General features: G+C 36.4%; 1 protein-coding gene across 1 annotated transcript; it reads right to left on the minus strand.

Moving 5' to 3' along the window:
• Positions 1 to 1525: 1525 nt before the first annotated feature.
• Positions 1526 to 2534, minus strand: LOC125224066. The gene has a single exon (XM_048127412.1). It carries the CDS (start codon positions 2509 to 2511, stop codon positions 1621 to 1623), a length of 891 nt encoding a protein of 296 aa, XP_047983369.1. The 5' UTR covers positions 2512 to 2534; the 3' UTR covers positions 1526 to 1620.
• Between the last annotated feature and the right edge of the window lie 11397 nt (positions 2535 to 13931).

Below are 13931 nucleotides of genomic sequence, written 5' to 3' on the forward strand. Positions count from 1 at the left end.
TTAAAACGTAGATTGAAAAAGTTAGTGGAATGAGAATCTTACTTTTATATACTTCTTTCGTCTCAAGGTAGTTGGGGCATTTCATTTGGGTACGAGATTTAAGAAATTAATGTACTCCGTTAAAGTATAGAGAGTAAGTAAGAAAGAGAATAAAGTTTTTACCATAAAAGGAAATGACTCAACTACCTTGAGACAATCCAAAAATTAGGAATGCGAATCAACTACTTTGGGACAAAGGAGTATTGGTTTATGATAAAACGTGAGTGAAAATGAGTTAGTGGAGTGTACGGTCCACTATCAAAAGTGATAAAAATAAAAAGCACAATTAATATGAGATAGACCAAAACGAGAAAATTAGGACACATAGTGGAGGACTAAGGGAGTAAAAAGTAGTTTATATCCAACAAAGTAAAGGAGTAATTCGACGTAAGAATTACAATCCCCATAGTGGCGATAATTTTAGTTCTTAGACAATCTCCAACAGTACTGCAAAATCTAAAATTACAGTAGAATAATACCTCCAACAGTACTGCAAAACCAATCACATTATAGGTTTTTAAAGAAAAAAGATTTTTAAGTTTGCACTAAAAGTTTACCGAAAACACTTTTCAGAGTTTGAGTTATTGCATTCAAGTCCAAATCAATTCATATTTATCAAAGTAAAAGAAGAGAAGGAGGAGAAATTAGAATACAGATACAGCAAAACTTACTGGAAGAAGATAGCGGCGTGGAGAAGAAGAATATGTGAAAATTAACCTAATGTAAGTCTATTAATATTTGATTAGTTATTATTTAGTGGGATGTCCCATATTATATTATTCAACACAATTGAAAAAAAAAATACTAATCTACTATTTTACTATACAAAGAGCCGTTATTTTTATTCCAAAATACATAATCCAATTTTATTTAATTGATTAATAACCTGCGGTGCATATGAATCTATGGAAACAATTATTTTATTAGATAGATTAATAACTATACGTACATTACAGAATCCAATTTTATATAAATTAATAACTATACGTATATTAATATTATTCAACTAGTATCAATGCGTTTTTGGGAGAAAGAAGTGTTAGTGTGACATAATGATTATATGCATAAATTGCATAACATGATTATTAAAAAAGAGCTTGACCTTAAGTTTTCCAATTAAAGTTGCTAGAGAGGTGCCACAACTCAAAGTTGAGATTACAACAAATGAAGATGCTCAATTTCAAGAGTATTTAATTTGATATGATGCAATAAGAAATAAAAGTACTCATCTTAAACTTCGAAACACTAGTTTACCATTTGTGTGATCAATATGCAAATTTCGAACATTGAGTTTTAGTTATTTTATGTGTACGACATAGTAAGTTTTACGTACTTGTGGTATTTTTAAATGAATAAACATATTTTGATTCTACGTACCTGCCTTTTTAACCTTATCTCCATTATTCATTTAATAACGCGAGATTATGCGATTTTAATTTACTTGGAATCACATCATTGATTTTTATGCAAGTATCCAACATTCAAATGCAAAATTTTTGATCAGACTATTAGTAAAGAGTGTTTATAAATAGGGGTCAAAATGAAGAATAAACTCTAAAATAATCACCAACTATAAAATAATCAAGAATGGCGAACTCGATAATCATAATGCTCGATTGTGGGCGCAGTCCTGGTGCCGGAAGCCGTGACCGCCCTCACATGCCCCACCATCGACACCTGCAACGCCTCCTCCTCGTACGCCCGTCTCTCCATCTCGTCCATCCTCGCCTTCTTCTTCGCGTTCACCACCATCGCCACCACAAGCAAACTCAGCAGGAAAGCCCCCAACGCCGCTGCAATCGAGCTCACCACCACTATCTTCGCTTTACTCACCTTCCCCTTCAGCGGCATCAGCGCCTGCTCCCTCACCACCCCGAACCGCCCCTCCCTCGCCGCCCCACACACATTATCCCCCACTTGCTTTGTCAACACAACATCCTTCTTATCCACCCCAAAGCTTGCACATAACAAAATATTGCTTTTCGACTTGTTTTCCACGCTGCTGAAATCGATCGTGATGGGGCCGAGATCGATGGTGGTTGCGTTGCTTCCGTGGAGAGAGTAAGCGGCTAGGGTTAGGATGGGGGAGATGAGTTCATAGCCGGAGAGGGCGTTGTCGTCGTAGTAGAGAGAAGAGAAGTTTGATTCGATGCGTTGGCGGATGAGGATGACTCGCTCGAGGCAAGGGTGGATGTTTATGCTTTTGTTGAGATGGAATTCTTTGATGCTTGCGCCGTATCTTTGTAGGCTGCCGCACCGGAGCCTTATCGCGTCGGCATGTACGGAGCCGGAGAGGTTTGCCGGTAGGTTGATGGTGTAGAGCTTGCCTGTCTTGAAAGAATTTTTGGTGTATGATTGTAATGTGTAGTCTCGGATGATGGAATCGAGGGTGGTGGAGGATTTGATATCGAGTGAGAGTGACATAGAAAAGGAAAGGGAAAGGGAGAGGAGGATGAGAAAGAGGGAGTCCATTTAAAGAGTATTCTTTGTGAAGTGATGAAAGGAGAGTGAAATAGGAGATTGATTAGTTCTATTTAATTGAGGTTTTGTGTTTCTTTTGTTTCAACAGTGTATGTGTGGAAAGGGAAGTGTTGTGTTGTGTTGATTGGTGTTTGCAGCTGAATTAAGGGCTTTTTCTTCATGGATTGATGTTGTGAAGCGTGATTACTTTCTTTTCCATATGCCCTATTGTAATTTTCGTTCCTTGATTATTTTTAGAAGGGGGTAAATTCATATTTAAATACGCAATCATTTCTTGATTGAGACACAAATATTGTAAGCTTATTTGTTTCAGTGCGTGATATTAAACAAATAATTAAGCCAACCTATATACTAGTTGGTGTCGTTTAAAACTCATAAATAATCAAGGGTTTTATTTTATGTTTTGGACATAAATAGAGTATAATTCACACTATTTTTGGTAAGTAGGAGTAATTTCTTTCATATAAGGTCTGGGAGAAATTTCTTTCATATAAGGTCTTCTAATATGCTAACCTCGTTAAATTATTTGGATACTGACACTAGATAGTGTTATACTGTGAGTGGTTTATGGAAGTCGTATCTTTTTCGTTTCGTAAAAAATCATTAACTTGTTAATAAACACCATAAGTTTATAATTAATATTTTTGAAAAATAATTGCAGGATAATTCTTGTTTTAGTGGTTTATTTATGCCATGGATGCTGAGGGAGGAATGATTTAGGAGCATGGGAAAAACAATCATCACTATGTATAAAGTCAAAAGGCGCAAGAAAAAGTGGGGATAATAGCGTGGTTGGATTAATGAAAGTGATGCTTTCCTACATATAAAATATTTGGACATGTAATTAATAAATAATAGCTTTGTGATTAATTGATAGCATGTCTCTCACTTTCCAGCCTATAATGATTAACCACTGCATGCATTCACTATGGGGGACCATCATTTCCCGAAATTTATTCTTGGTATTGTTTTCTTAATTTTATTACTCCATATACTAGTACTATATTATGGAGTATCTAAAAGAGTGTCTCTCAAGCGCGCGTAACTAAATACTAACTAATTTATAATAATAATTAATAATTAATTTTAATTTTGTATGTTAAAAATATCAACACAAGGACATAAATTTATCAATCTTCTTATGTTGATAAACTTATGTCTTTGTATTGATATTTAAATTTACATGTTATATTCATATAATTATGTCTTTATTTTGATAATTTTAATACACAACATTGAGAGTTATTAGTTATTACTATAACTTAACGCGACCCGTGTGTCTCAATATGATAACTGGCCATAACTCATGAAAATAATACTTAAACTTGGAATGAGAAAGGTGTTAGAGTTTGTATACTAGAAATCACCTTTCGAGTGATTGTATATTATAAAAACTCTTATTTTATTTTTCAAGGAATAAAACAAATTATTTTTATCATAATGTTGTTATGCTTCACATTTAATGGTTGTTTTATTACATATTTAAATATGTAAGAAACTTAACAATGTCTAAGTCTTTGTTTTAGTGGACCGGTTGTATGCGTCGCCCACTTTAGAGTAACATGGTCAGTTCTGAACAATGAAAAAGAAGAATTTCACAACTCCATAAGGCTTAGACTACCTATCGCGAAAGGTTGCAATGTCAGTCCGATTATTTCTAAGCCTTATTGAAAATAAATTGACATTGGTGTGGTACAGCACTGAACGGATCTAACAGGAAAACATGTCTTTATGCTATCTACTGAAAGACGAGGTCTTGATAAATAACTATTTCTTAATCTACATACGTTAGAATTGAGCATACGGTATTGATTATGCACTACTTTGACTTATGAAATGGTGCGGGTTCTTCGTAACACAATAATCTTGATATCTTGGGTAGCGGTGATTAATATCAAGTTGTGCGAGGAGTGCTATTATGTTGATCGTGCGCGAGGTGAGTCTCGTTTGATAATGTCCTGAAGAGGAGCTCGAAACAAGGTTTTATTATTCAGAACCTAGCTAGTGGAATTTAATTATTACATGAATAATAAATAAGTGTTTCTTACCGAGTCCACTCTTGAAATAAATAAGATGTTAATTAATTAAGTCCATAGCAGACACTAATTAATTAATTGATATTTATATCTTAAGCGCGGAAAATAAACATTTAAACAAATTGGAAACCCGGATTACTTGTAATTACGGATTTGGATGGGCAGTGCAATAGTATTACTGTAGTCGCTGATAATGTTATTCCAATATAAGTTTGAATTAAATCGTGGGTTCAATTTAATTAGTAAAGCTAATTGGGGAGGTGATAGCTCAGGTTTTCCACTGTGTAGGGTTTCGTGTTAATCAAAGAGAGTGTGTCCAACTGATCAGGATGAAAATCCCAACCTAGCTGAGTCGTTGGCACGACAATCGGAACCTGACATATCAAACAAATTCCTCAACCCACTTCTATTAGCTAGTATAGTGGAGGTAAGAGTCGAATCCCACAAGGATGGACACGTTCAGATAACTGTGGTGATACTCCTGGGTGGCTTTGATTAGCTACCACGCTTGGGTTGAGATTCTACCTAGGCGGAATTTAAAGATGGTACTCTACTGACTAGTGGGCGTGAAAGTGACCGACATGTGATTGTGTTTGTGGAAATAGGGGACAAGGTATCTCAGAAACATGTGGAAAGTAGACAGTTACTAAATGAGGAAACTAGAAAGCAGGGTATATTGGGTGGTTGGGTGGCTACTCTGATAGGTCTGGAAGGTACAACTGAAAAGTAAAAGACAAAAGCAAAAAGTAACCAAAAAGCAAAATTGGTCCAAGCAAAAGTAGATTGTGATGTTTTCTTCTTCAACAAGTATCAATAGAAATTACATGAACTCAAACTCCATGGATGAACTCAGATCAATAAATTTAAACATAAGATTTATCGGTTAAAAAGCTTAACGTAAGATTAACGGCTAAACTGCAAATTACTCCTACTGGCTAACACGCAAGGTGGTGACGACAACGCAAAGTGGTAAACTCATGCACAAAAACTTAAACTGAAACATCACTAAAAACTTCAATCAACAACTCCAGATCTAGAATACTCAACGAGAATGTACGCAAACACTTAGAAATTGAAAGCGACAACTAGATCTAACTTTCCTAGGCAGAACGAAGCAATTCAAACCAAAGAGACATGCGAAATAGAAACTTCATAATTAAAATGTTTGGATCGTAACTAAATACTTCAAACTAGGAAAGCGATTAAAGATTGTTTATGCTACTCCGGGCGATGAAACTGCTATACTACGACGACAAACTGGCTGGAACGGTGGAATGATAACTCTCCGGTGGACGGCTGGAACTTCAGGTGATCATGGCTATGGCGAGGAACGAGAAGAACTGGACAATGCTGAAGGAACTGATCTTCTAGAGAGAATTCTAACTAAGTGTAGTTGTTGGACTTTCGAATTGCGAACTCTTCTCTCTCTCCAAGTGGCTTCTTTTATAGGGAGGCTTGCCCTTGTTTTTAGGGTAGACTTCCTTCGCGAATTGACTTTTCTGCCCTTGTTATTGATCATCCCAGCTATCCTTCTTCTCCATCTCGATCCTTTTCTCTGGCATGCATCCTGGTCAGTATTGCACCCTTCTTGCGCTCTTTTCACTTTCGATGTCCGAACCATCTCCTGCTGACTTGGTGCCCTTTCTCCTGCACACTTAAGCAACTGTATTGCGGATAATACATGCAAATCACGACATACTGACCAGTAACCAAGGCTTAGAATACGACTTATCAAGGCTTAGAATACAACTTATCTGGAGGCCACATCCAAATCTCCATAGATCCATGACTGGGCCCAATATGTAACTTAATATAAATAGGAGAATAAAGGAGAGAAAGAAACACTCTAATTTGTGTTCATAATTTTTGTCCCTCTCTCTACTCTGAAGTGGACAAAATATTTGCCCTTTTCCTACTCCTTTAGTAATTTCTGTCTTCTTTATTTAAGTCATAGTGAATAGATAAGATCACCCACACTGATTTCAGAATACAGTTCGGGAACCAGTTAGAAGATCCATGGTCTAGTACTCAAGATCTTCACGTGGAGAAGTAGCGAGCAATCAACGATTCTTTGGAGAATCAAGAAGATATTATTCCGCTCTGTAGAAAAGCATGTTTTAGGTTTCAATTAACCAAAAGCATGTTTAATTCATGTTATGAGCATGATACATGTGATAATTACGCGAATAGAATTTGTCTGAATAATATGTTAAATAGATCTTATTCTCTGATTTATTTGTGCTTCCGCTGCCAACCCCTTCAAAAGAAACTTTAAAATTATACATAAAATAATAAGAAATAAAAACACCAGAACCATTAAAAATATTCGTCTCTCTCTTACATAATTTCATTGGATACTAAATGAAACAGAATAATAAGGAGAATAAAGAAACAAAAATGCAAGAACCAATAAAAAATATTCAATTCACTCTTACATAATTTTATTCATGTATTCAACACAGTGCGATTATGCATATAAGTGATTTATCTTGAATATAAAATATTATCGATATGGCATAACTGATTTAACTTGATTCTAGAATGTAGTACTAAATTATTAGTGAGAAATTAATAAAGATAATAAAAATAACACCAAAGTTTTTAGGTGGAAAAACCCTCCATAAATAGAGGTAAAAAACCACCAGTGAAAGAGCCAAAAATTCCACTAAAATATTGACAGGAGTACAAAATATTTTCTGTAGACTAGCAACACAAGTAGCCCAAAAATTCTCTACGGATATAATATATCCAATTTTTCATGTGATAGAAAAAGTTTTCCAGCTTGATGATCTCTGTTAATCTCCATTCCAAGAATCTTCTTGGCAGGACCTAGATCCTTCATATCAAATTCATTGTTGAGCTGCACCTTTAGTTTGTCAACAAGAGTTTTATCTCTTGCAGCAATTAACATATCGTCAACATATAATAGCAAGTATATGAATGACTCATCAGATGTCCTTTGGAAATAAACGCAGTTATCATAACTACTTCTCGAGTAGCCATGTCCAGTCATGACAGAATCAAACCTCTTATACCACTGTCTTGGTGACTGCTTCAGAGTTCAGACCATAAAGAGATTTCTCCAGACGGCATACATGGTTCTCCTTTCTAGGAACAACGAACCCCTCCGGCTGCTGGATATAAATCTCTTCCTCAAGATTACCATGAAGAAAAATTGTTTTCACATCTAATTGTTTCAGCTCCAAATCATACAAGGCAACTAGAGCAAGTAATACACGAATTGAAAAATGACGAACAATGGGAGAAAATACTTCGTTAAAGTCGATACCTTCATGTTGATCAAAACCTCTAACAATAAACCTTGCTTTGTACCTTGCATCTCGACACCGGGAATGCCTTATTTTCTCTTGAAGATCCACTTGCAACTAATGACTCGTTTGCCTTCCGGCAACTTCACCAAATCCCATGTTTCATTTTTTAGAAGACTCTCGACTTCTTCTTGCATAGCAGCAATTCACTTTGATGAGTTGTCACTAGAGATAGCTTCGAAATAATTCTTGGGTTCACCATCTTCGCCCATCTCTTGTGCAACAATCAATGCATAAGCAATGTAGGCAGATTCTGCGATCAGTCTTTGAGTCGGCTTTATGGGTCTTTGTTGTGGAAGTCCTTAAGCCATAGACCACAACTGGGGTAAACCTCGACGTTGAGGTGGATGTTGTTGTGGACTCTTTTGGTCAGCAGTGAGTTCATCTTCTTGAGTGGTGGAAGAATTAAGAACATTTGCTTCCTGAATGGGAGCTTCAGTCTCAGACTCCACCTTCTCTTGAACATATCAGTGGAGGCTATGAAATATTTTGTGAGACTCAGGGTCATACAAATGATAACCTTTAATCCCTAAGTCATAACCTATGAAAATGCATTTCTTAGCACGAGGTTCCAATTTTCCCTCTTTCACATGAGAATAAGCAGGACAACCAAATATTCTAAAATTAGAATAATGAACGGGGTTACCTGACCAAACTTCTTCTGGAATTTTTGCAGTCGATTGATCGATTTGGTGAGCGGTTTATCAAGTAGCAGGCTGTTGAAGCTGCTTCCGCCCAAAATTCTTTCCCCAAAGTAGAATGGGAGAGCATGCAATGGACTTTCTCCAAGATGGTTCTGTTCATCCTTTCCGCAACTCCGTTTTGTTGTGGAGTTCCTAGAATGGTGAAATGTCTGGCAATACCTTCTTTCTTGCAGAAATCGTTGAACTCATTAGAGCAAAACTCGAGGCCATTGTCTGTCCTTAGCCTCTTGATTTTCTTGTCAGTCTGTTTCTCAATCAATAATTTCCACTCTTTAGAAGTGGAAAATGCTTCATTCTTTTGCTTGAGAAAATAGACCCAGAGCTTACGTGAGAAATCATCAATAAATGTCAACATGTAGTGACATTTACCTCTGGAAGGAACTCTCGATGGACCCCAAAGATCTGAATGGATGTAATCCAAAGAACCTTTGGTCATGTGAATGGCCTTTGGAAAACTAACCCTTTTCTGCTTACCAAAAATGCAATGTTCGTAGAAATCTAACTTGCCGGTACAATGGTTACCAAGATAACCATCCTTCTTGAGAATTTGGATTCCCTTCTCACTCATGTGGCCCAATCTAAAATGCCACAACTTGGTGTCATCTTTGTTGGACGAGGTGACGGCTGCAGAACCTGTAACAGTTAAACCCTACAGCTAATACAAACTACCAGATCGAACTGCCTTTAGTAACACAAGAGCTCCTTTGGACACTTTAAAAACTCCACCTTCAGCTGAGTATTTACACCCTTGAGATTCAAGAGTGTCTAGGGAAATGAGATTCGGTTTCAAATCAGGGACATGTTTGACACCGGTCAAAGTTTTAACAACTCCATTATGTGTCTTGATTTTAATTGTACCTTTGCCGACAACTTTGCATTGAGCATCGTTGCCCATTAAGACAAGACCACCATTAAAAGATTCATAGGTGGTAAACCAGTCTCTATCTGGGGACATGTGATATGTACAACTAGAATCAAGAACCCAGTCATCTTTAGACCTTAGATCAGTATCAAAAGCAATAAAACAGTCCTCATCAGATTCGTTTTCTGCAAAACTAGCTTCGGTAGATTTTTTGGGTTACTTACCCTTATCTTCTCTGTTTTGCTTATTTTTCAATTTATAGCACTCAGAGATTTCATGCCCTTTTTTCTTGCAATGACGGCAATACTTAAAGTTTTTACCTCTTGATTTCGATTTGGGTTTATTTTTACCGTTGGAACCTAGTTCTTGGTTTCTTCCTCTAACTACTAGTCCTTCACCCAAACTTTCCAAATTTCATTGGGTGTCAAATTTTTCTTTGGACAGTAGATTAGATTTTACATCATCAAATCTTAAGGTAATACAATTACCATAAAGCATAATTTCTTTGAAATGTCTATACGAGGGTGGCAAAGAAACAATAAGTAGTATGGCTTTATCCTCATCATCAACTTTGACATCCAAATTTTCCAAATCAATTATGATGGAATTGAATTCATCAAGATGAGATTGAATGGGAGTACCTTCAGACATACGGAGTGTGAAGAGTCGCTCCTTTAATCGGAGTTTATTTGCAAGACTTTTGGTCATGTATAAAGACTTGGGTTTATTCCATATGTCTGTTGCACTTTTCTCATTGATGAATTCACGAAGCACCTCACGGGACAAACATAATTGGATTGTGGACAACGCCTTTTCATCCATCTCCTCCCATTGCTCCTCCGTAGTAGTGGGTGGCTTCATCATTTTGCCGGATAGAACCTTCTAATAGGCCATTCTGGGTAGAACATCCAGCATCTGGACTCGCCGGATAGCAAAACTAATTTTACCATCAAATTTCTCAATGTTGAATTTCGTCGACATATTTAGAAAAAATATCTCGGTTGAACTATCATGGCTCTGGTACCAATTTGTAGTGGTACAGAGTGCGGAAGCGTGATAAGTTCAACCAAAGATAATGAGAAATTAATAAAGATAATAAAAATAACACCAAATTTTTTAGGTGGAAAAACCCTCTGTAAATAGAGGTAAAAAAACACCGATGAGAGAGCCAAAAATTCCACTAAAATATTGACAGGAGTACAAAATATTTTCTCTAGACTAACAACACAAGTAGCCCAAAAATTCTCTACGGATATAATATATCCAAACAATATGTAGAGAATGTAGAGAGAAAATATAGACGGAGGAAGAGCTGTAAATTTGGTGATTGTGAGTGGCGTATGGTGTGTTCTTCGTAATGGGAGCTGATGCCTATTTATAGGCAAGTTTGAGCACACAATTGAAGACTTTAATTGTGTGAATGCATTAAATGATTTCATCCGCAATAGTTAAAATATAATACACATACTAAGTAGAAGTAGGGGTAGCAATACTGAGTCACTTATTACTTTGATTAGAAGGAGAGCAAATCAACAGTGAGAAATGTAAATTTAGTTTATACACTTAAGCACGTTGCACTTATGCACCTTTCATATTTTAAAAATAAATAATACTAACCTCATTAACTTTCATATAATATTTATTCGAATTTTTTTTGTATTATTTAACATTTTTTAAAGGTAAATTGTCAAATGTTGCATAAAAAGTCGTGAATTTTACCCCTGTGCTCCGATTTTCCAAGTCGGGTTTTCCGGCTAAGTGTGTGTTGGCGTGTGTGTTTAAGCTGATGTGGATGATGTTGTGGATGCTGAGTGTGCGATGACATGAATTTTTTTATTTATTTTTTAATCTCCTAACATAACAAAATGACCAAATTGTCTAATATCAAAACACGATCCTTCAGCCCTAACCTAACATCAAAAATCAAACTTCAAAAATTTGAATCCTATCATCTGTTTAACGGCGGCTACCCTGACGGAAATGACGACTGCAACATCCGATGGCGCTGTCAACTCCGTAAGTTCTGTTTAGTTTTCTAGATTTGAAGTTTTGCATTCCGTTTTAAATTCTTGCTTTCTCATTATCTCTCCTCCAAAGCATGTCAGCTTCGTATTTTGTGGTTCAGATTTGGTGTATAGTGTATTTCAGGTTCGTATATAGTATTTCAGATTCGTTAAGGGATTTAGGTTTTTTATTGTGGAGACTACCATTGTTGTGGTTAGTGTGTGTTTGAGGTGGTTTGTGGTGTGAAATCGAACTCGGGACATAGTTAATTTGTGACAGAAGCTAGTTGAACCCTCTAAAGTTTAAATTAAAGCTTGCAAAAAATTCGCATTTCATATGCTTTTCCTTAGTAATTTGGGTATCTTATCTTCAACAAAGTTTTATTTGCTCCCCCAGTCAGTCATTTGGGTATTTTAAGGTGGGAGTGTGGCAATTGTTGTTTCTGTTATGATTTCTGTCAATTAAAGTTTACTCACTGAACAAAGCTTTATTTTCCCCCCAGCCAGTAATTCAAGTTTTATATATATATGTGATAAGTGTAGTTTGTGTACATTTTTTGAATTTGGAATTTGAATTTTTTTCAGGGATGACGTTTTTGGCCTCTATATTCATCATTGGGGACATTTCATTCCAAATGGTAAGTTCCATAAATATATTGATGGTGGAAAGGAAAAGGCAAGTGGTCTTGACCCAAACAGATTTGGGTATTTTGATGTAGTTGAGGAATTGTATAAAATAGGGATTGACACATGGAGTTGACTCACCTTTGTAAATCCTATGTTAGCAATCCACATAGATATTAAAAATGATAAGGAGGTGATGGAGATGGTATTTGCTACTGTAAGAGTCCGTTTTAATAGAATATATAGCATATATGTTGTTGATGGGAGGAAGCCTACTGCAGGATTGGACCAAATAATGGAAAATAGGAGTGTGAGCATGGGTAGTGAACACGTGGGAGAGAGGGTGGTGAATAAGGTTACTGTGAAAAATAGCAACAGTGTGGTTGAAAAGAGTAACTTTGAGTCTACCACAAAGTTTAGAAAGTCCACTTCTACGAGCAAGGGTAAGAGTGTGATTGAAAAAAGTGTAGAGAAAAATGTGGTTCAATCAGTGAAGAAGAGGGTTGTTGAAAGTGTTAGTAAGAATGTTGCTATATCTTTTGGTAGAAGTGGCAGTGAGAGGATGGTTAAGTCTACGAAGAAGCATGGGAGCGAAACATTTAGTAAGAATGTAAGTTAAGTTGTGAGTAAGACAATGGCTTGTTCTGTGGATAATAATGTAGGTGAAGCTGGGAGTAAGAGTTTGAGTGATGATGTGGGGGAGAATATTAGTTCTTCTGTGGAGAATAATAATATCGGTGCTTCTGTGGAGAATAATTTGAGTGGTTATGTACATGAGGAAGTTAGATCAACTAATGAGGTTCTAGGAGAGGGTGAGTATGCCAGTGAAAGTGATAGGAGATATATACCATCAAGTGATGAAGAGACAGATGTTGAAATGGAAGTCGAGGAGCTAGTGTCTGAGGATGAAGAATATACACAATGCAAAAAGAAGATGAAAGAGAGAAAGAAGCCCTTTGTAATAACTGATAAGATGTTCCAGGGGATAGTCAATGGCAAGAAGAGTGACTATGTGTCTGAATATAAAAATTATGAAGATGGTGATATTTACTCTGACTCTACTTATTTTGAAGATGAAGAGAGATGATCTAGGCAACGACAAGGTAAAGTGATGTATGATCCAAAATGTAATCATAAGCTTCTCACATTCAGTGTTGGTATGAGAATTTTTGATGGTCACCAGGCTAGAGACGCACTGACATATAATATAGTGTTGAATGGATGGCATATTCATTTTAAAAGAGCAAGAAGAAGGAAGTTGAAGAAGGTTTCCAGAGTCCTTGTGAATGGAGGATATTTGGGAGTCGAGTGAGGACGAATGGTGCATTTATAATAAAAAAAATTAGGGAGGAGTTCACACCTGTCCCTGGGCTATGAGGAATAAAATTGATACATCTAACTAGATTGTTAGAAAATACTTTCAAGTCTCTAAGCTTAAACCAAATATGAGTTGTAAAGATGTAGGTAGAGATTTAATGCAGAGGTATGCTATTGAGGCCACAAGGTGGAAGTTATTCCATTCAAAGAGAAAAACTATTGATCTGTTGAGGGGATCTGTGGAAGATCATTATGCCAAGTTGAGGAGGTATGTACTTGAGTTGAATAGAGCTGACAAAGAAGATAGGTTTGAGCTATATGCGGATGTAGGTGTTGTTCTCAAGGCAATGTACATTGGATTTAGTGGTTTGAGAAAAGGTTTCAAGGAAGGATGTATGAGGGTGATTGGACTGAATGAGCCTTTCATGAAGACATACCTGGGTGGTATATTGTTATCTGCATTGGGAACTGATGGGAACAATCAAATGTATCATATAGCTTGGGCAATAGTTCAGGTTGAGAATGAGATTTACTTG

The sequence above is a fragment of the Salvia hispanica genome, chromosome 4 (assembly GCF_023119035.1).
Source record: "Salvia hispanica cultivar TCC Black 2014 chromosome 4, UniMelb_Shisp_WGS_1.0, whole genome shotgun sequence".
Lineage (NCBI taxonomy): Eukaryota > Viridiplantae > Streptophyta > Magnoliopsida > Lamiales > Lamiaceae > Salvia > Salvia hispanica.

Coding starts and splice junctions, on each gene's coding strand:
- LOC125224066 (XM_048127412.1), bottom strand. CDS start 2,511: ATGGACTCCCTCTTTCTCATCCTCCTCTCCCTTTCCCTTTCCTTTTCT.